At 59.0% G+C, this 20,395-nt stretch overlaps 1 protein-coding gene across 11 annotated transcripts; it reads right to left on the reverse strand.

Moving 5' to 3' along the window:
• Positions 1-1,450: 1,450 nt before the first annotated feature.
• DPF1 (double PHD fingers 1) lies at positions 1,451-13,993 on the reverse strand. 11 transcript variants are annotated; one of them, XM_023649627.2, is made up of 12 exons: positions 9,796-9,924; positions 8,267-8,427; positions 8,076-8,183; positions 6,617-6,744; positions 6,282-6,371; positions 5,845-5,923; positions 5,519-5,650; positions 4,577-4,627; positions 4,366-4,485; positions 3,284-3,396; positions 2,655-2,766; positions 1,451-2,546 (listed from the first exon to the last, which is right to left on the reverse strand). In XM_023649627.2, the coding sequence occupies exons 1-12, from the start codon at positions 9,903-9,905 to the stop codon at positions 2,476-2,478; spliced, it is 1,275 nt and encodes a 424-aa protein (XP_023505395.1). In that variant the 5' UTR covers positions 9,906-9,924; the 3' UTR covers positions 1,451-2,475. The 11 variants fall into 11 exon arrangements, with proteins under 11 accessions (XP_023505395.1, XP_070080451.1, XP_023505398.2 ...); XM_070224350.1 differs by lacking the exon at positions 9,796-9,924 and adding an exon at positions 8,537-9,727 and having other exon boundaries at positions 2,655-2,736; XM_023649630.2 differs by lacking the exon at positions 9,796-9,924 and adding an exon at positions 13,842-13,993 and having other exon boundaries at positions 2,125-2,546; positions 2,655-2,736.
• Positions 13,994-20,395: the final 6,402 nt, after the last annotated feature.

Raw genomic sequence — 20,395 nt, forward strand, 5'->3', positions numbered from 1 at the left:
CCTTCCCCCAACCCCCGAAAAATATATTTTTTCAAAACGGGTATGTATCCTTTTTCCAGAAGAGGTGGACCAACTATTTCCACATCTCCTAAAAATTCTAGAGTGTTCCAGACATGCTCCCTGCTGTCCCCACCCTCCGTGAGGCCTCATCCTTAACCCGTGCCGCCCTCCCCCACCAGCCCTGGACGGGTGGAACAAGCTGTTCTCACATCCTCTCCTGGCGCCTGTGACACACCAACTCCCAGATCCCAGATCCCAGGACGGCACATGCCAGCCCGCGGTCTCACCTCAACTGTGCCCTGCCCGTCCCCTCCCCACCTTGCCCCAGTTGTCCGCTCCCTCTGGCTGGTGCCCTGTCCCCCTCTCTCTCACACAGGCGCCCTCTCGGATGCTCCCCCGGTCTCTCCCCCTCCCACCCCGTCTCTGGCTCTCTCCTCATCCAGTCTCTGACCCTTTCCCCCCTTTGGCTGTCTCCAGATTTTCCTGTTGCCCCCTAAATTCTTTGTGTCCCTCTCTTCCCTGAGTCTCCTCTCTCTCTGTCGTCGTCCTGGGCCTTTGCCTGTCCCTGGTCCTGACTCTGAGGCTCTCTCCCCAAATGTCCTCTCCTCTGATTCTCTTTTTCTCTCTCCTCATTTGTGTGCCCTGGGTCTCTGCCTCCCCTCCGTGAATCTCTTCTGCTTCTCTCTCTCCAAATCACTGTCTCCTTCCTCCTTCTGTCTCCCAAAATGTGTCTGCTATTTTTCATTAGTTATTTCCCCTCTCCCACTAAATCTCCATCTCTTCTCTTCGCCATAATTCCTGTGGCTCTCCTCATCTCCATCTCTCTCCTGCTCTATTTCTTCCCTCTTCAGCTCTCTCCTGCTCTCTTTTTCTGATTCTCTATAAATTTGTGACTCTCTGTCCGCGTCTCTCTCCCCATCTGTGTCCTGGTTCTCTCTCACTCTTCACCTCGCCTCAACCAAATGTCAGTCTCCTGATGTCCCTGTGTCTCCACCTTTCTTTCCTTTGCCCCTTTCCCTCTGCTCTTTGCCACCCGTCCAGGACAGGGAGCCCCAGGTGAGGTCTGGGCCTAGGACGAGATGCTGCTGGCTCCCAGCTCCCACCCCAGCCCGGGAGGGGCCACCGTCTTCATTTCCATCCCTTCCCTTCCCCCCGTCCCAGCTCCCAGCTCCCGCCTCCCTCCTCACTTCCCACTGCAGCTGCAGCAGTCCGTTGCCAGGGCAACCACAGCTGGCGGGGCGGGAGCCCCCTCCACCCCATCCCCCCTCTTCTCCTTTCCGGCAAGGCAGGGAGGAGCTGGGACAAAGCCAGAGAAAGGCGGGGTGCAGGGGGGAGACGGGGAGACGGAGGTAGGGCCGGCTCCAGCTGTTAACCTCAATTGCTTCTTCCCCAGCGAGGCCCCATCTCCCCTTCCTGGTGACGCCCCAAACCAGCCTGGAGGACGAGGTAGTTGTGGGCAGACGGGTCAGGCCCGGTTTAATACACAGAACAAGTTAATTCACAGCAGAGCAGGCAATAAAGGAGACTCGTTTACAAGGAGGGGCATGCCTGGATTGGGGGAGACCCCCCAACCCACCACCTCCCCCACTTGCAGCCTCAATTTCCCTTTTTTTTTTTTAAACCGAACAACAAACACACACAACCACAAGAAACAACCACGCCCCCTCGCTACCCCCAAAATGGCCAGCGAGGGGGGCCAGGGCAGTCTGGCCTGGCCGGCGGGGCATCGGGGCAGGGGGGCAGGAGAAACGAGTCCGTTGCAGAGTATGTGCTTCTCATCCCAGCAGGCGCCAGGCAGGGGCCGCCAGCCACCCAGCCACGCCGGCCACAGCCACCGGCAGGGCGGGGCTCCCAGGGCGGGGCGGGAACGGCGTTCAGAGCCATGGTTCACTTCATGCAGTATCCATGGTGGGCACCAAGAGGGGCGGGGGGGGGCACCACACCCACCTGCCGTGGGCACAGGGGGGAATGGTGCCACCTTGGGGGGAGGGGGACAGCTGCCACTCCAGAAACTCAAGAGAGAGGCCGCCAGGCAGAACGCTGGCATAGACTGGTGCCCAGTGGACGGCTCAGCGGTGCCCCCGTCCACCCAGCCAGGCCTTATAGGACTCTTTGTATATATTAGTTTCTTCTTTCTTTTTTTTTTAACTTTTTGGCTTTTTCTTTAGAAAAAGACTGTGTCCGTGCCCCCAGCTGGCATCCACGACCCCTCGTGCCCGCCCAGAGGCGGGGTATGGCTTTGAGGGGAGCAGAAGCCCCTGGTGCCCATTGGCCAAGGGGTGGGGGAGGAGAGAGGGGGCCCTGCCGGGCGCCGACCCCCAGGGCGACATTCCACTTGCACGGAGGGAAGGGGGCCCAGCCCCCACAGGCCCCGTCCCCTCCCGCTGGGGGGCCTCAGGGACGGGGAGAGCCGAGCAGCCCCAAGAGGCAGGTAGGCGAGCACCACCCCAGAGTTCCGGTGAGCCAGAGCCAGGCCTAGGTGAGGGTGATGTAGGCAGAAGCCTTTTCTTTCAGGTGCCGAAGACAGAGGTGACAACTCCAGCTCCCTGTGGGGGCGGCAGAGGACAAGGAGTGAGGCCCAGGTCCGGGGAGGGCTGCCCAACCCCCCCCACCTCCAGCAGACAACTTTCCTGCCCACCCACCTCTTCTCTCACCTTCCGGGGGCTCCGCCATGGGGGGACTCAGGCAGTACATATGGTAACCCCGATCGCAGTCGTCACAGAACAGCAGCTGGTCCTGGGGGGTGAGACCCGCCCAGCTGGCACCCTGGGGGCATGGGTACCAGAAACCGGGGTGGGGGGCTGGGGCAGGGGCTAGGTCCGAGGGGCTGGGGGAGGCGGTCCCTTCCACGAGAAAAGGCTCTGAGAAAGTCTGCATCACGGACTCTGCAAAACCCTGCAGCACCCTGAGGACTGTCAGTGTGCATTCTGTAGCCTGGGCTCTCTAAGATTCGGTGGGGCATTCACATGACACTGAGATGGGCTGATACCAGCCCTGGAAGCAGTGGACAGGGGTTCAAGTCCCAGCTGTCCCATTTTCCTAGCTGGGCACCCTTGGGCAAGTCCCTTCCCCTCTCTGGGCTCAGTTTCTCTCAAGAGTTCCTCCCTCTGTGGGTGTTGGGAGGGCTCAGAGCGATGAGGAGTATGAAATGCGGGGCCCAGTGAATGGACACTGACAACAATACTAATACAGTAACGAGAGTTCACCAGGGAGGGGCTCCTGGCAGAGGCGGGGGCACGGGGGCCGCCTGGGGGCAGGTCCCGGGGAGGCGGGCGGCACTCACGTCGTTCTCCGACGTGCCGCACAGGCTGCACGACTTGCACTCGATGCACTGCCAGCGGTAGGTCCGCACGGCCGCTGTCATGTTCACGGTGAACTGCAGACACGAGGGGTGTCCTGGGGGCCGAGGGGCAGGGATGCGGTTAGGGGTCATCGTGCCCCTGGGGAAGAGACAGCTCAGAAGGCCGGGCAAGCTTCTGCGGCCCACAGCCCGGCCCCACCCTGCCCACGGGGCCCAGCCACCGTCCTGCGGGCAGGGCCGCCTGGCCACCAGCCTCCTACGAGCCGCCATGGCAACCACCCTCTGCTCCCCAGAATGCCATGGCAACCGCATTCCATTACCCACGGTGCTGTGGCAACCACTTCCTACCACCCACAACCCCGGGCAGCCACGCTCTCTGAACCACCGTGCTGAGGTGGCCGCCGTCCATTACCCACGGCAGGACCGGCAGTAACGTGGCAGCCACGTCCTCCCAGGCACGAGGCCATGGCAACCACCTTCTGCAGCAGGGTCCCACACCCTGCCTCCCTGCGCCCCCAGCCCGTTGCACGGGATGCCGCAGCGACCGACCTGGTTCTAACAGTACCATGTGATGCCAATCTGCCAGTCAGCCCACTACCCCGGTGCAGACACCCCAGCCACAGCCAAGGGCCACGACAACGACATTGCACTATCCCCAATTGCCACAATGACCATATTTCATTCCCCGCAACACCATGACAACCACAATTCATTAGCCGCTGTGCTGAGGCAACCACAGTCTATTCCCCACAAATCCACCGTGGGAAACCACATTCCGTTAACCACAACTCCGTGGCAAGTGCCCTCTCTCGGCCACAGCACCAGGCAGTGGCAATCCATTACCCGCCATCACAGTCCGCTTCCCGCCACGCCATGGCAACCACATCGCCTCCTTCCCAGAGCCTCGCGACCACACTCAGTTCCCACAGTCCTCAGCAGCCCTCTGGTTATCCGCAGGGCCCCCGTGGGGACCCCATCCTCAGTGTCTGCCTCCCATGCTCCAGATCGGCACTCCTGGAGGCCTCTCCACCCCGGCCCCCGGGAAACTCCGGCAGGGGCATCACCTGATCGCCCACAGTCAGCACAGGAGATGAGGTCCTCGGGACACCCCGTCTTCTTGGAGCCACCCAGGCAGAAGTCACAGTAGCCGTTGGGGATGACAGTGCCGTCCGGCGCCTTTTTGGCTGCAAGACAGCAGGCAGGGGTTGGCACGGGCAGGCAGGGCACCCCGTCCAAGGCTGCTGCTGAAGTAGGGGCAGAGGGAGGCGTCCCTACCTGTGTGTTTCCTCTGTGCCTCAGGGACCCAGGCCAATTCTTTGTAAAACTCTGGGGGTGGAGGACAGAGAGAGGGGCTCTCACCATAGGCAAGGCCCCACCCTGACCCCAGCCTCAGCCCCAAAGGTGGACCCCTTGGTCCAGGCAGGAGAGAGGCAGGGAGAGAGAGTAGCTACCCCGAGCTGCGGCCAGGAGCAAAAGAGATTTGGGGGTACCCAAATAATTCTCACCAGGAGCCCCCTAACTTTGAGGACAACGGACATGTCCTCTTTATTAGGTAACAACTTGGCAAATACAGCATCAGAAAGAGTCCCCTGCCTCCCGGCTCGTACACGCTTCTACCAGACAGCCACTCCCCACTCAGCCCCAGCGAGATAAAAATTGGGTCGATGCCACTGGCCAAGATCTGGTATGGAAACAGACATTCCAAAGGAAAATTCTGAAGCCAGAGGTGCCCGGGCGAGCATGGGGACGGGACCAGAGACTGCCCTCTCCTGCCAAGGGATGGGTGGGAAGATGGTTTCTCCCCCAGCAGAGCATCTGCACAAGCCCTCGCCCATCCCTCCGCTGTCGAGGCTGGCATGGGATGGGCATGGGCGGTCACCACCGGCTTCCAGGCCACCGACCCTGCGCCTCAGCCGGGGCTCAGCAGAGAAGGGAGAAAGGGGGGCGGGGAGGGAGGGGAGTCATCTATCACCCCCGCCCCAAGCTCTAATTGAAACAATAAATCAGACCCAGAAATATTACGCCCGGCCGGGAGTGAGGGAGAGATGGTTGGTTGCCATGGCAACCCCAGAGCCAGCATCCCCATGGTCGGTGGGGGGAGGGGACCGCCGAGCTGGAGATTTTCCAGAAATGTCTAACGTGCCCCCTCCTTCGCAGGCTGCACAGCCCCCGCTCCCAGGGCCCCTCGCCACCCCCGCGGCCGGCCGGCCTGCTCACGTTTATGGTTGTTTTTCCGGTGGAAGGGCAGGGCGTGGCGCTCGGCGTTCTCCTCCCCCTCCTCCTCCGCCAGGTGGGTGTGGGTGTAGTGGTAGCTGAGCCCGGGCCGGTTCTTATACCGTTTCCCACAGACTGGAGAGCGAGCAGGGAGGGCCCGTCAGCCCCCCAGCCCAGGCTGCCTCCACACTGGCCTCCAGGATCATGCCTCCCCCCTCTGCCAGAGGCCTGAGCTTGCCCCACCAGGGTCCAGACAGGAGGGAGGGGCGGGCCGGGAGGGGTCTTTGGGGCCCCCCTCTCTCTCTCTCCCCCTCTTCAGAAGGACTCACTATCACAGACATACGGCTTGTCTCGGTCTTCCAGGGAAGCGGTGTCCTGGCGTTTCCGGAGACCTCCGATGCCATATGCCTGGGGGGAGAGGCAGGAGTGAGGGGCCGAGACAGGGAGGGAACTAAAGGGCCCACAAGTCGAATCGCAGCTCTGCCGCTTCCTAGCTGTGGGCCTAACTCCCTTGAGCTCTCTGGGGCTCAGTTTCCCCATATGCAACCCAGGTATGAAGACAGCGCTCACCCACTGTACTATCTCTGTTTGGCAAACGGTTTACTATCTCCGACCCTCCATTCCCTCATCTGTAAAATGGGCATAAAATGCTTCAGGCTGCTCTGGGGAGTAAATGAGGTCAAACTGGGGCAGGGTCTGACCGCTGGGCACACTCCCTAAACGGGCTCTGCAGGGACGGGAAGGGGGAGGGGGGTTTGGGGGGTACCTTGCCCTTGGCCCTGTTCTTCCTCCTGGGAATGTCATCCTCCAAGTCTTCGACTTCGAGATCGTGCGGAAACTCCAGCAGCTGCTGTTTCTGGGCATCAGGAGAAGGGAGATGGGGGTCAAGAAGGTGGGGGGCACTGTTCTGCTTTGGGGCGTCCTGGGCAGAGCTGGAGATGGGGGGTGGTAGGGCAAGTCAAGAGGTCTTCCAAAAAGAGACAAGGCGTGGGAGGATGGAGACTCAGAGGCACAAAGGCCCAGGGCACAGGGAGAATTCAGACAGGGACGGGGTGTGCGAGGGCAGGGGACAGAGGGCAGCTGGGGCCCCTGGGGTCCTACCTGGCAGTCCATAATGGTCTCCTCCTCCTTCAGCTCAATCTTCTTCTCCCCCGGCTCCGCGCACAAGAGAGCCTCAAGGACCGGCCCTTCCGGGAGGCCGCCCTCCTTCTTCAGGGGCGCCTCACAGTCTGGGGACAAGGCCACGGGGGGTCAAGTGGGGAACTTGTCCCTAGAGGACTCCTCCAACTGCCCAGGTCGGGGACCACGCTCTCGGCTGGAGGGACGAGGCTTTCCCACACTCAGCCAGCAACAGACGCCAAGATTCAACCATACAGAGTGGAGGATGCCCAGACCCTGGGGAGACCCAGCCAGACCCTCACTTACACGTGGACACATATGGAGAGATACACACACTCAAACCGGATACACAAGAAGCAACACAGGGACATCCATGGGGGAGATACAGACAGAGCATCCGAGACAGCCAGACACACAAAGGAAGAGACACCCAGACACTCAGAGACACCGAGACACGTAGAGCAGACACCTCCAGACCCTTGGATACACCCAGACACGCTCAGAAAGAGACCATTAGACCATCAGATGTGCCCAGACCCATGGGGGAAGACACAGCCAGATCCTACGATACACCTGGACACCCATGGGGAAGATCCAGACACACCCAGAGAGGGTCGCTCAGATGGATACACACGGACATACATAGAGATACAGAGATACAGACACAGCTGGGAAGACAGCCAGGTGGACACTCCGATACACCTGGACCCACACAGACTTGGATACACCTGGATGGGGGCAGAGAAACAGCCAGTGACTCTGATCGTACTGGACACATTCAAGAAGCGGCAAGGCCAGACATTCTGCTGGACCAGCACGTGGACAGAAATACACCGAAGACGCCAGACCCGAAGGGAAGAGGTTTTCCCAGACATTCCAGAGCATGTGGGCACCCCCAGGAAGAGACAGCAGACACCCTGAAACCCCCAGACACACTCAGGAACACCTGGATCCTCTGACAGGCCAGACACACACAGGGGAAATAAACCTTCTAATACACTTGGAAACACCTGGAAAGAGACTGAGACACTTAGCTGCAGTCCACTGCAAATGGAAGGGTTACCATCAGACACTCTGACACACCCAGACACACGAAGGCACACACAGGAGGAAATACAGCCAGACACTCTGATCCACCCCAGCTCATAAGGGGAGAGACACAAAGACTCGATACACACAGCAGATACCACTCCACCCTGCAATACACCTGGGCCCAGGTAGGGCCAGACAGAGGTCGAAGCTCAGTGACTTAGGGAACAGCGGAGAATCTCTGGGTCCCACCCAGACACACCCTGCAGACACACAGCCAGCCCCTCGGACACTGGCTGGGAGGGGAATAAAGGCGGATGCTCAGACACACACTGGCACCACCACACACTTCTCAGCGCCTGCTGGGGGCACGGATGGCGGCCACCCAGGCACAGGACCAAGCTCCACCCACCAATCTTGTACTCGCAGGGCCGGAGTCTGGGGTCCTCCAGGATGTTGAGTCTCCGTTTCTTCCTCCAACAGCGGGCGGGGTACGTATAGATCTGTCCCGGGGCCAAACCTGGAGGGAGAAGGGCGGTCAGAACGCGGGCGCAAAGCCGCCGCCCCGCCCCACCCCGCCCCGCCCCGCCCTCCCGCCGGTACCCGGCCCGCGGTGGGTCTTCTCCATCCAGATGTAGCAGTTGTTCTGGGCCACGCCGGTCTGCGAGTCGAGGAAGGGCAGGCGCAGGCTGCGCTCGGCGCACAGGCGCGCGTTGTAGCTGCGGCAGTGCTCGATGGCCTCGCGGTAGAAGTCCTCGCCTAGGCTGCGAGGGCGGGCGGGCTGCTGTCAGCAAGGGCACGCGCCCCCGGGCGCCCAGCACCCCTCCCCCAGCCGCCCGCCGGGAGTGGGTGGGCCCACTTCCCCAGCCTCACCTCTCCCCCTCCTGCCGCTCCTGGACCCAGGAGCCCCCAACCCGGGGCTCAGGCAGGCCTCAAGCCAACGAGTGGATACCCACAATATAGAAAGAGACAAAAATACACCGAGACCCTACCATCCCAGCACATATCCACACACACAACACAGACAAATCGCACACAGTCACACAGGATTCACACACAAAGAGAGACACATCCCAAGACTCACAAAGGAGAAACAGACAAACCTCACATATGTGCACACACAAATATCTTCCGAAAAACACAGATATCTCAAGTCACATAGTGTAGAAACAGCCAGATCACACATATATCCATGCACAGATACGCATGGCATATCCAAAGACACACAACATAAACAAATCACCCACACAAAGACACACAACATGCAAACAGTTCCCACACACCACAACACACACACACTCATCATCCAAAGACACACGCAGATACACAAATGTTAGAAGAAATGTTAAAACAAACTACCTACATATGCACTTACACACATATCCAAAGACACAACACAAATCACACACGATCCAGACACACTATACAAAGAAATCACACAGAGTCACACAGGATACACACACACATTCACAAAGATACACAATATAAAAACCAACATATAAATGCCACATATTCAAACACAGAAAGATACACACATATAGGACACAGAAACACACAAATCCACCCATATTCACACAAAAATTTACACACCAATACATGCATACCCACGTATGCAAAGCCACAGAACACAAATGAGGCACAGTTTCAAAGGACATGGACACACACACTCAGAGACCCAAATATCCAAAAATACCTAGTGTCGAATAAAAGAAATTAAGCACATATCCACACACATAGCCACGAAAACCAGAACACAAACAAGTGACACACACTCCACATGCCAAGACAAAGGTGGTACGGGCTTCACTCAAGTTTACCAAGGCCCCCGCACCCCCGGGCCTTTTCACCCCCTCCCCAGCCCCGGGGGTCGCAGGTCGGGACATGACCCCGTTCCCCGGAGAGGACCCGACGAGGACTCGGAGTTCCCCACGCCCTCCGCTCCTCCAGGAGCAGCGCGTCGGACCCCGTTCTGGCCAGAGCCCACAGTCACACACGCTCGCACCCCCGCGCAGCCCGGCCCGCGGTGACAGCCCCCCAGACACCCCGGCGGCCCCACCCCCAGCCGCCACACACACGCCCGCCCGCGCCGACCCGCCCGCGCGCCCTCCCCCGCCTCCCGCCGCCCGCGGCACCTCAGGGGGCCGGGGATGACCGTGGCCATCTTGCTCCCCGGGTCCTGCCCCCAGCAGGTCCCCGCCGGGTCGGTCCTCCCCGCGCTCGGGCGGGCGCTGAGGCCGCCCATCCATTCATTCCCGGGGGGCGGGCACAGCCGGGCCGCAGCCAATCGCGGCGGCGGGGCGGGCCGGCCCGGGGCATGCCGGGAGTTGTAGTCCCGGGCCCGGGGCTGGCGGGACCCGCAGGGAGGGGCGCCTAGGAGGGCTCGGAGCACGCACGGTCACTCAACACGCTCACCCGACACGCTCACCCGTACACACGTCTAGCCTCAAGGGCGTACGCTCACACGTGCACACCTGGACGCGCACACCCACACGGCAGTGTACACACATTCACACGTATACTCACAGCCGCCCACGTAGACTCACGCACGCCCCCACTCCCACGCCTCCACCCAGACGCACTTTCAGTGACACGCGCACGCACACCTCAATGCCAGGAGACAGCGACGCCTGCCTTCCAGGTGCCCACACAGGGTCCCACCAACACACCCGCGCTGGCGCAGGCGGTGGCTCACTGACACCGCCCCCACCCCCATCCCCCCAGTCCCTCCTGGCTCCAGGGACCCCTGTTGTCCTTTCCCACTCGGGGCTGTCACCTCACAGTGACCCCGCCCTGCTCAACCCTCTCCGCAGGCCTGACAGCCCCGGGGCTGGTTGAGAGTTGTTGCCACACCTCCTGGGTTCAAATCCTGGCTCTGCCATTTGGTGACCATGTGACCTTAGGCAAATAACTTCACCTTTCTGGGCTTTAGTTTCCTCATCTGTAAAATGATTAAATGAGTAAACATGGGTAAGATGTTTTAAAAGACACCTGGCAGGGAGTAGGTGTTCAATAAATTCATTCATTCCACAAAGAGGATCTGGCAGGTACTAAGCTGTGAAATGGTGAGAGCTAACCGTTGTTAAAAAGAATAATGCCTGGCACAGAATAGATGCTCAATAAATAGTTGTTGAGTGAATAAATATCCTGAGGACCTGCCATGTGCCAGGCACAGTTCTCAGTGCTTTGACAGGGATTAACTCATTTACGCCTCATTATGACCCTCCTGGGTGATGCTGTTATGACCCCATTTTCCAGATGAGGCACAGAGAGGTGAGCTCACCTGCTCTCTGCCGCTGGTAGCTGTTTGAAGGTGGGACTCCGGGAAGGACCCCTCACCATGATGTCTGTACCCAAGTCAGCCTTACCTCCTTCTCTCTCCCACGTCACCCAAACAGGATCTGCCCTAGGGGACCCCCAGAGAGTGAGGCGAGTCATGGCACTCACCCAGTGCCACGCATGCACCTGGAACCCAGTTGGTCCAAAGTTTGTGTTCAAGTTAGAGCCCCTGCATGGATGACAACGCCCACAAATGTCCTTGTCCACCAGAGGGCTCTCCAGCAGACAGAAGAGGTGTACTAGCCTTCGCTTCTTGGTCACTTGATGCCCCCACCTGCCTCCTAGTGAGAGAGACCCGCTCGGGGTCTTCCACACCCATGGTCACTGATAAACAGACAGGTGCACACACCCCTTTAGTCTTAGAGCTCTTCCTCAAAGGCTCCCCTTTGCCCCCAGGTAAGGTCTTGACCTTCTCCCTCCCCCATCCCCAACGGAAGGAAGGGAGCGGGCCTCTGCTTTACATCTGGCCTAGAGCAGCTGGCCAGGGGAGTAAGTCAGGAATGCTGGCAGCCCCATGCTCACTCCGGCCCCCAGGCCCCCACAGGGGCCACCCCACATCTTACCCACAGCAAGCCCTGCCACCTTCTTCTTGCACCTCACAGACCCCCCAACACACCCTTACACTGCTCCCCACATCTCCAGCCTCAACACCCCGGCTCACTGCTGCCACACCCAGAACCCTACACCAACTCCGTCATTTTGGAGTCTGAGTGTGGAACACTCCGTCGCCTCCCCAGAGGCCCTTGTCCACCAGCACGACTTGACCCCCAGACCCAGGCTGACACTTGTGGAGGGGGCTCCCTCCCTTCCCTTCACCTACCCCTCTCCCACACTTGAACTTCCCTGCAAACCACTCTCCTGTCCCCACCCCCAGCGCCCTAGGTGGAAACTGGAGCACAAGTGAAATCAATATTGATACTATTAATAATCGTCACTCCACTCCGCTAGGGTCAGGCTCTGTAGTGAGGGCTTTACAAAGATCACAACAACCCCACGAGGTGATAAGAGCTGCTATGAGTCCCCAGGTCACAGATGGTAACACTGAGGCTGGAGGGGGGATCCGTGTCTCCAGACGGGGTTTGAAGGCGAGCAATCAGAACTCTGAGGGCTGCACCTTCCAGCCTCCCATTCCCAAGGGGATTTGACTCACATTCTTTCAGGAGCAGGAGTCCCACCCTCTCCCCTGCAGACCCTTGGGAAGGTGACAGCAAAGAAGGGCGCTGGCGCTCCCAGCACAACGCTTCCTCTGGCCTCCGCGGCCCTGCAATGGGCTGCCCCACGCCTCCCCCAAGGTCTGGGCCAGGGTTAGCGTGCGGAGGCCTGGATGCCTACAGACCCACCAACCTGCACAGGACCCCCATCCCAGCCAGCGTGAGGGTGTCCCTCATAGCGGAGACATCTGTCTGTATGTACGACTTCGAGTGAGAGGGAAGCAGGAGGGGATCGCCGTCACACAGACCCCAACCCCACACACGCCCTCCCAGCCCTCTTCCGCTCCCCGCAAAGCCGCACGTGTAGGCGTGTGCCTACAAGCCCCCGCCCCTCCTCTCTCAACTTCCCCCGCCAGAAACCAGAAGCAAGAGGGGCCTGTGGTCCAGCCACCAGGCACAGCCCTTCTGGGGTAAGGGGGGGCGCTCCCGGGCCCCTCCCCCTCCCAACCCTCTCCCCTCCCTAACCCCCCACCCCCGCACACGTTGTTCAAGGTCAAGGCGGCGAGCGCACGGGGTTGGGGGAAGGGTGGGGGAGGTCGCCCCGGCCCCTTTGTGCGGCGCTGCCGGCGTTCGCCCTCCGCCTCCTCCCCCGGGCCCAGGAGGAGGGGGAAGGGAGTGCCGCGCTCGCCAGCCCGGGCGGGAGGCGGGAGCGGCCGCGCCTGTCACTCCGAACCCGCTGTCACTGCCTGGGGAAGGGGGGTGGGGAGCGCTGGGACCCAGGAGTCCGGGATTCCGAAGAGGGAGCGAGAGAGAAAGGGAAAGAGACGGAAGAAGAGAGATGGAGAAAGCGAGGGATGGCTAGGAGAGGGGAGGGATGGGAGGCAGGTAGCCTTGAACCCGGGCCTCCAGGTTCCTGGCCACTGGGCCCGGGAGGAAGCCCACGCACGGAGGACGGACGCGGACAGGGAGAAAGGGAGGGAATCCCCGGAGAGTGGGGGAGCTCGGAGCACCCTCTCCCGAGCATCTGGTCCCCAAGCGGATGGGAGATGCTCTCCTTAGATGTGTATGGGCGGAGAGAGGGAGGGATCCCACAGTCTAAGCTGACCGGGGCTTCGAGGCTTCTAGGTCTTGAAGACCCAGGAAGGAAAAAGGGTCGACAGCAGGGATCGAACCGAGGACCCCCGGCGTCTCAGCTTCCACCCTGCGGCCGCGCGGGCCGAGGTCCTCGGAGAAAGAGCGGGGAAAGAGAGAAAGGTGCTTCGATGAGGGGAAGAGGGTGGTGGAGACCCCGGGGACTGAGATCTGGACTTGGGCGTTCGTACTGCCATCCTCGTGCTGGGGCAGGCCTGCGCCCCCAGAGACACGGAGGAGGAGAGATGCAGGAGGAGGGGAGGGAAGCCCCTACCCCCACTCTGGGTGGGGAAACGGCCTCCGCCACCCCCAGCCCGCGCCACATTCCTTCACTGACAGCGACAAAGAAGAGGCGCCCCCGCGACCCTGGAGGGGCTCCGGCCTCAGACCCCAGGGGGCGACAGGGGGTGGCAGGCCCCCCAGGGGCACGGGGGGGCGTGCTGGAGGCCCCCACTCAACTACCATTCGCGCGCTGCGTCCCCCTCCCCAGCGAGGGAGGGGGAAGGGCTCCGGGGGTGGGAGGTTCGGGATGGAGGGATGTGGACGGCGGGGACACTCACGACTTGAGCGGGTTCTGAATGGCGGTGGCCATGGCCCACTCGGCTGGGCCGCCTCCGGCCCGGGGCGCCGCTGCCGCCGCGCGCGGGCCCAGCCCGGCCTGCGCCGCCCGCTCTGCCGCCCAGCGCGCTACGATTTCATTCATTCTTGGGGCTGCGGCGCGAGCGGAGCGGGGCGGACCGGGGGCGGGGCTCGGCCAATCCCCGCTCCTCCCGGCGCACGACGGGACGTGGAGTCTAGGGGCGCGCGGCGGCGCCCGAGGGCGCCCGGGTCCGGACTACACGTCCCAGGGGGCGTCGGGAGGACCGCGCGCCCATTGGCTGCTGGGGATACGGGGCGGGGCTGGGTTCTCCCCAGAGCATCCTTCCCTCCTCCCTTGGGGCTCTCCATTCCCAGACGGGGCTTTCCATCCTCTAGGCACTGCGGGCCCGGGAGTGGGTGATCCCCGGCCTCTGGGTCTCCCCAGGGTATGTGGTGACCCTGGGGTCTGTCATGTCTTCTTGTCTAGGCCGGCTTGTCTGTGTGTCTTTTCTGCGTAAGCCAGCCTGTAAACAAGAACGGGAGTTAATCAATGCCTTTGTTCATTTATTAAGGGCCTGCTACGTGCCAGGCACTCTTCTAGGCACAGGGGATACAGCGGCGATCAAACAGACAAAGTCGCTGCCCTCAAGGGGCTGACCTTTTAATGGAGAAAGACAGATGGTAAGCAAGAAAATGAATAGACAAGATCATTTGAGAGAGTGATAAGTGTTTCTCTGAGGAGGTGACATTTGAGCTGAGCCCTGAGAAGCTGCCAGCCATCAATAGGAGGAGAAGGGGAACAAGCTTGACACGTCCAAAGATCAGTAAGAAAACTAGTGTAACTGGAGCAGAGTGAGTGAGGGGGGAGACAAGGTGGGGGAGAGAGCAAGGACCCAGATCACGCAGGGCCTTGCAGGCCATTATAAAGAAAATGGATTTTGTTCTAAGTGCAATCAATCATCCGTGACTCTCTTCTCTTTTTCACACACACACCAAGCCCATCAGCTAATAATCCTGTTATCTCTACATTCACAAAATAGATCCAGAATCCACTCAGTCTTCTCCCTTCACAGCCTCCACCCTGCTAATATCCACACCTCTCCCACCTGGGCAGTCCCACGTCTGTTCCCTCCATGGCAGCTAGTGGGCTATCTAAAGCATAGGACACCAGAGGCTCTCTGGCTGAAAACCTCCCTTGGCTTCTCTCACAATTCGAATAAAATGCAGTCCTCACTGTGCCTTCCAGGCTCTGCTCCATCCCCTCCCCAACCCCCAGCACATTTCTGACCTCATCTGCCTCCTTCCTTCCCTTGGCCAACTTTGCTCCAGCCACACTGGCCTCCTCCCTGTTCCTGGAATATTCCAGTCCCACTTCAGCCACAGGCCCTTTGCACCTGCTGTTCTCTCTGCCCAGAACACTTCTCCCCTAGATAGCTGCGTGGCTCCACCCCTCACTTTATTCAGGTTTCTAATTAAATGTCACCTCCTCGGACGACCTCAGCCTAACAGCATCCCCATAACTTTCTGTCCTCTTAAATGCTTTCTGTTTCTTCCGACACTTGTCATAGTTTGTCATCGTTTGTTAGACCTATTTCATTATTTGATTTATTGTCTGTCTCCACCCCTGAGAATGTCAGCTTGGAGAGGGCAGGGGCTGTTCTTCCACCTCCCTTGGTGCCTAGAACAGGGCCTGGAAATAGTATGTGCTCAGTAATTGTGTGTTGACTAAGTGAATGGATCGATTAGTCACTGTGCTCCGGATCTCACCGCACGGTCTAGCTCAGAGGCACACAACCAGCAGGGAGAGGGTAGGGTGGGCTCCGGGCTGTGCCCTCTCACACACACCAAGGCCCAAGGCAAAGAGAAGGCAGAGGTTAGCAGGCACATTCACCCGTTTCTAGAGTGTTATGGTCCCCAGCCCTGCGGGGGCGTGCTGGGCACACAGCAGTGACGGTTATGGCCCCAGGCTCTGCCTTAAGCTCGCAGTCCAGCGGGGTAACAGACCCATCACCACACAGTGACAGCCACGCGCAGGCAGAGGGGTCAGGGCCGGGATAGGGGAGGCACAGGGGGCTGTGGGAGCCCAGAGGAGGCTCCTGACCCAGCCTGGGAGGCAGGGAGGGCTTCTTGGAGGAGATTTCAGGGGAATCTTTTCAAGGCCTGACCCCTTGACCTCTCAAGACACAGGGCACTCTGTCCTGACCTCTTGGGGCCTTGATGCCTGATCTTGCTGTCACCCAAGTCTGGGGAACAAACCCTCATCCTGGAAGTTGCAACCTCTGTCGCTTCTCCTGACCCTGGAACCCAAAGATTTTGCCACTAGAGGGCACTGTGGCCCCAGTCTTTGTCCGCACAGCCTGTTCCTGAATCCTCAGACCCAGGAGAGCCATCCTGCTGGCCATGGGGCCGCAGCTGGAGACACTGGTCCACCCACCCTGAGCCTCAGACCCTGCGCAGCACCTAGTCACCGGAGTCTGACCCCCTTCCCCAAAGGCTCGTGTGCAATTGCCAGGAGACCCTCTGTCCCAGACTCCTGGGGGCCCGGCTTGCACCTCTGAGGGAGACGCTATTGCTCACCCCTTCCCCATCCTTCTCTTCCCCACTAATCTTCAGAGGATGCAGCCCTCCCCTAAGCTGCCCTTGGGATGTCCAGACATGACTTCAGAAGTCTCTTGCCCAGATGGGGATACTGAGGTACAGAGGAGGTGAGGCTGGGGGGGTCGCACAATACCTGGGCAACAACAATACATAAAGCCCCATTGACTGAGCTTGTCCTGTGTGTCAGGACCTGAACTGGACTCTCACAGGTTTTACATCGCTGAACCATCCAGACCACGCCCAGGAAGCAGGAGCACGTCAGCTCAGCATCAGACGAGGCAGCTTAGGCTCAGATGGGACCGTACCCTCCCCCCGTCACACAGGGAGAGCCGAGATTTGAACCCGGCTCTGGCTCTGCAGCTAACACCTCAAGCTTCCTCCCTCCGCTCCTCTGAGGGGGCTTGCTGACTGCCCGCGTCAGAATCCGGTCAGGCCCCCCGTGCAAACGCCACCCCTGCTACGCCGCCCCATCAGTCTAGGCATTCAGGGACTCCGAAGGCAGATCGCAGAATCTGCCCTTCACCAGCCCCAAGCCTTTCTAACGACCTCAAGGCCTGAGATTACTGGGTAGGGTTTGGAGCAAACCCAGAAGGAAGGAACACAACGCAGTTGGACGGATGGCTCTCGGGCTCTGGGATGGGGTGGGGCGGGAGGCAGAGCTGTATCAGAGGCCACAGAGCCAGGAGTGGAGAGTGTGGCTCTGCAGGCTGATGTCCCTTGTTCCCCTGTGGCTCCACAGGAACCTCCCCAATCTTTCTGGTGCTTCACTTTTCTCCTCTGTAAAATGGGAGGAATGGCTCCAACCTCACCAGTTCGTGGTGAGGATGCTGCGGCCCATGTAAGGCTCTTAGAAGTGCCTGGCACATTTTAACACACAGTGAATGTTACCTGTAATCCTTACACCATAAATTCCTGTGGCTGGACACCTACTGTGGGCCACCCCTGGGCTGAGGGTTTTGCGTCCGTAGTCTCAACAGCTCAGTGGGACAGACGTGACGTCATCCCCAAAGAGGTGCAGGCTCTGGTTGGAGTTCGCAAATAAATTGCAAAGCATGGACTTGGACTCGGGTGTGCTGACCCCCAGGCACCTGTATGCTGGCCAGATGGGTGGGTATGGGAGGAGTCCCGCCCATGGGTGCTCTTCCCTCTCCAGGCCCCCTCCGAGCGTGCACGCTCACGCAACCCTCACAACAATCCTGAGACAGGGGATAAGGTGACATAATGTGAGGCCAGAAGTCGGAAATCAGTATCGTGAGGTTGAAATCAAGGGGTCCGCAGGCTACACACCCTCCAGAGGCTCTGGGAGAATCTGTGCTTCGCCTCTTCTGGCTTCTGGGGGCTGCTGGCGTTCCCAGGCTTGTGACTGCATCGCTCCCGTCTTCCAGGCTCCATCTTTGCATCGCCTTCTCCCCTGTGCGTGTGCTGAGTCTCCCTCTGCTTCTGTCTTATAAAGACACCGTGATGGCATTTAGGGCCCCCTGGGATAACCCACCATAATCTGCCCCGCTCAAGAAGCTGGATTTCGTCACATCTGCAAAGACTTCCTTACAAGGGATCAGGACCTGGTCCCTTTGGGGGGGTCATTGTTCTGCCTACCATGGCAGAGTGGGCACAATCTGCGGATGGACAATTTATGGGGCATTAGGGGAAAGTCTGTGGAGTGTCAAGGAGGACTCCAAGGTCTGGGGCCTAAGCAGCTGGAGGGATGGAGGCGTCATTCCCCCTCCCAAAAGGGGGGGGAGGGGCAGGTTCGGGAGAGCCCAGGGGCTGAGCTGGGGACGTTGAGTTTGACATGCACATGAGACATCCAAGTGGGGCGGCTGGGTAAGCCTCAGGGTCGGGTCACAGAGAGAAATTTGGGAGCTATGCGTTCTCAATGGCATGTAAAGTGAGGGGGCCGGGAGGAGCTCTCCAGGGAGAGAAAAGGACCAAGGTGGACACCTGGGGCTGGCAGTCAGTGACAGATCCCGAAGATGCAGAGGAACCCAGGAGGGGACTGAAAGGCAGCCAGCCAGGAGGCAGGAGGGGACCAGGAGAGGGTGGCCAGTCCCTCAGGAGCCAAGAGAAGAGAGCGTGTCCAGGCACAGGGAGGGATCGCCGGGCAGGTGCGGCTGACAGGTCAAGTGAGATGAGGACTGAAATGTGACATTGGTTAGCACCAGGGGACCCTGACAAGAATGTTTCTGTGGAGCGGGGCATGCCGGGAGAGTGACCCGTGAGTATGTGATTGCAAGGATTCGAGAGAGAACTGGAGACATCTCTGTGAGGAATGTCACTGCAAAGGGGACAAAGAAATGGGGCTGTCGCTGGGGGAGGTCAGGAGAGTTTCGCTTTGTGTTTTGTTTTAAGATGGAAGAAATTACAACATACTGGTGTGCCAGCAGGAATGATTTAGGAGAGCAGAAAATTTGACCATGCTGGGGAGAGGCGGCATTGCTGGAGCAGCGGCCAAGACGAGAGAAATGGGGAGAGTCCCTAAGTGGGCCCCCAGGGACAGTCGATCCATTGTAACAGGGGGAGAAGGCGCGTGCGGAGAAGATGCCAGGAGGTGGGGGATCCAGAACGTTCTCTTCTAGTGGCTTCCATGAAATAAGAAGCTGGGACCTGGGGCCGGCCCAGTGGCGCAGTGGTTAAGTTCACACATTCCGCTTCAGTGGCCCGGGGTTCGCCATTTCAGATGCCAGGTGCGGACATGGCACGCTTGGCATGCCATGCTGTGGGAGGCGTCCCACATAGAAAGTAGAGGAAGATGGGCATGGATGTTAGCTCAGGGCCAATCTTCCTCAGCAAAAACAGGAGGATTGGCAGCGGATGTTAGCTCAGGGCTAATCTTCAGCAAAAAAATAAAAAATAAAAAAGTAGTAATAATAAAAAATAAAAAACCCTGGAAAAAAAAGAAGCTGGGACCGAAGATGGGGGAAAGGAGAGAGGCCACTCACCAGAATAGTCACTGGGAGCACAGGAGTGTGACCAGACTGGAGGACGAGGCCGGAGCCGGTCAGGAGCTTAAAGTGAGAACTCGAGTTTCCTCCAGCCACTAGCAGACAGATGAGGGCGCAGGCATGGAGTAGAGGCCAAGTTCAACTTAACCAGTGATGAATAAATGACAAGCAATAGGATATATTGGAGAATACAGGGAAGCCATTGGGTTTAGAACTAATTCAGCCTGACCTTGTTTTTCCAGAAAGGCCTGCTGTGGCCTGTTGAGCATGCGTTGTCCATCTGCTTTAACATTTGCAATGTCCCAAAGCCAAGAATGATGCCCCTAAAGACAGAGATGTATCTTCCCCCCATATCGCCATTTCTTTAAGGATAAGCATCTCTTCCCAAAGACTCAGGATTAATTGCCCACTTGCTGTGTTTACCTTGTGACCACTGGCCAGCTGTGCCAGCAAAGCAATTTATGACTGTTGTAAAAGGGACATTCCTGCCACATGCGATGTACACTCTTTGTTTCAAGACGGGATATAACCACTCTATACGCCTGCTTCTTCGGGGTGCTTCCTTCCTCGTGAAGGTCCTCTCCCGGACTATATGGTCCTTAGATTTAGCTCATAATAAACTCACCCCAATTTTGAGTTACAGATTGATTATGGATTATTCGCATCAACATTTCTAGTCATAGCTGCAGCAGGATTTCAGAGAAATCAACTGAGACCACCTGGAATCTGCATTGAACCAGCACTTGGTACCACAACTGGAATATTGCCAGCATACCCTGTCCACTCCACCTCCGTCTCCCTGTCTCCTCCACCCCTAAGGAAACAATGAGTAGCTCTCCGGGAGCAGATACTGAAAGTCCTAAAGTTATCGTGGCCCCTTTAAGGAGAAACCGGTTACTGGGAGAGACGAGCCCATTCTTGCATCCACTCCCTGGACTAGGACTGAACTTCAGAATTTAAGGAAGGACATCCCAGACCCTTTGCAAGATCTTTTA

Source organism: Equus caballus, chromosome 10, assembly GCF_041296265.1.
Source record: "Equus caballus isolate H_3958 breed thoroughbred chromosome 10, TB-T2T, whole genome shotgun sequence".
Lineage (NCBI taxonomy): Eukaryota > Metazoa > Chordata > Mammalia > Perissodactyla > Equidae > Equus > Equus caballus.